Raw genomic sequence first — 1,052 nt, 5'->3', positions numbered from 1 at the left:
CCCCCCCCCCCGGGGCTCCTGCAGCGGATGCATGTGGGCAGCGGCCCCCGTGCACCGGCCACCCTCAGTTCCTTCTTGCCGACTCTGTGAACTCCTACCCACCTCCATCAGGTATAGTTTGGAGTCACCTACCTTGGAATACACACGAGCAATCACTCGAAGAAGAAAGGACAGTTACCTGTTCCGTAACTGGCGTTCTTCGAGATGTGTTGCTCATGTCTAATCCACACCCCGCCCTCCTTCCCCTCTGTCCGAGTTGTCTGGCAAGAAGGAACTGAGGGTGGGGGGAGCCCGTGGCTCCCCTTATAGTGCGATATAGAGGTGCCACTCCAGGAGTCGTGGGGGGCGCTCCCACTACGGGTACTGCTGAGGGAAAAACTTCCGGCACCGGTGCATGTGGCGAGCACGCACACCTACTGTGGAATAGACAGGAGCAACACATCTCGAAGAACGCCAGTTACAGAACAGGTAACTGTCCTTTTGCCTAGTGGTTGCACCGGCCCTGCCCCTACCCCTGCCCCACTCACCTGGCTCCAGTCGCCACCCAGGCGTCATACGTCTGATCAGCAAAGCCCGAGTTTTCAATAAGCCCATCGTCATCTGTGTCGAATTTCAGCTCCGAGTCCATCACAGCCTGTGGGAGAGAGACCGAGACCTTCGCCCAGCTGCTCCGCTGCACTCGCCCAAGGACGCAGCCCTGTGCCGCGCAGCCGGGAGCTCCTCCTCTCTCCCTGCGCTCTGCTCCCATGCAGGACAGCCTGGGGGCGGAGCTCGGAGCCCCAGCGGAGGCTCTTGCTGTACCTGGCAGACGGGCCACATGTCCTGCAGGTAGGCAGTGTCCTGGGTCAGGTAGTAGTCGCGGTACACCTGCAGCACGAACTTCAGGTTCAGGTCCTTCCAGCCGGCCGTGTCATGGATCAGGTAGGCATTGACCCGCTGCCACGGCTCGTCCTCTGAGCAGGGAGAGAGCAGCTCTCAGCAGCCCTGCCTATGGGGGCTTCCCCATCACCCCCACTGTAACTGCACTGTACCCACTATGCAGTGAGTCCTCC

The 1,052-nt window shown here is 60.7% G+C and overlaps 1 protein-coding gene across 1 annotated transcript; it reads right to left on the bottom strand.

Moving 5' to 3' along the window:
* Positions 1 to 527: 527 nt before the first annotated feature.
* LOC113408261 (non-lysosomal glucosylceramidase-like) lies at positions 528 to 974 on the bottom strand (the record flags this gene model as incomplete). The annotated part of the gene is made up of 2 exons (XM_026661430.2): positions 528 to 634; positions 802 to 974. Coding segments are annotated over 2 exons (280 nt in total), but the record flags the coding sequence as incomplete, so codon positions are not given.
* Between the last annotated feature and the right edge of the window lie 78 nt (positions 975 to 1,052).

The sequence above is a fragment of the Terrapene carolina genome, unplaced genomic scaffold, assembly GCF_002925995.2.
Source record: "Terrapene carolina triunguis isolate 2854851 unplaced genomic scaffold, T_m_triunguis-2.0 Scaffold3723, whole genome shotgun sequence".
NCBI classification, from domain to species: domain Eukaryota; kingdom Metazoa; phylum Chordata; order Testudines; family Emydidae; genus Terrapene; species Terrapene triunguis.
The sequence above is the reverse complement of the archived record's forward strand: the minus strand, read 5'-3'. Positions and strand labels throughout refer to the sequence as shown.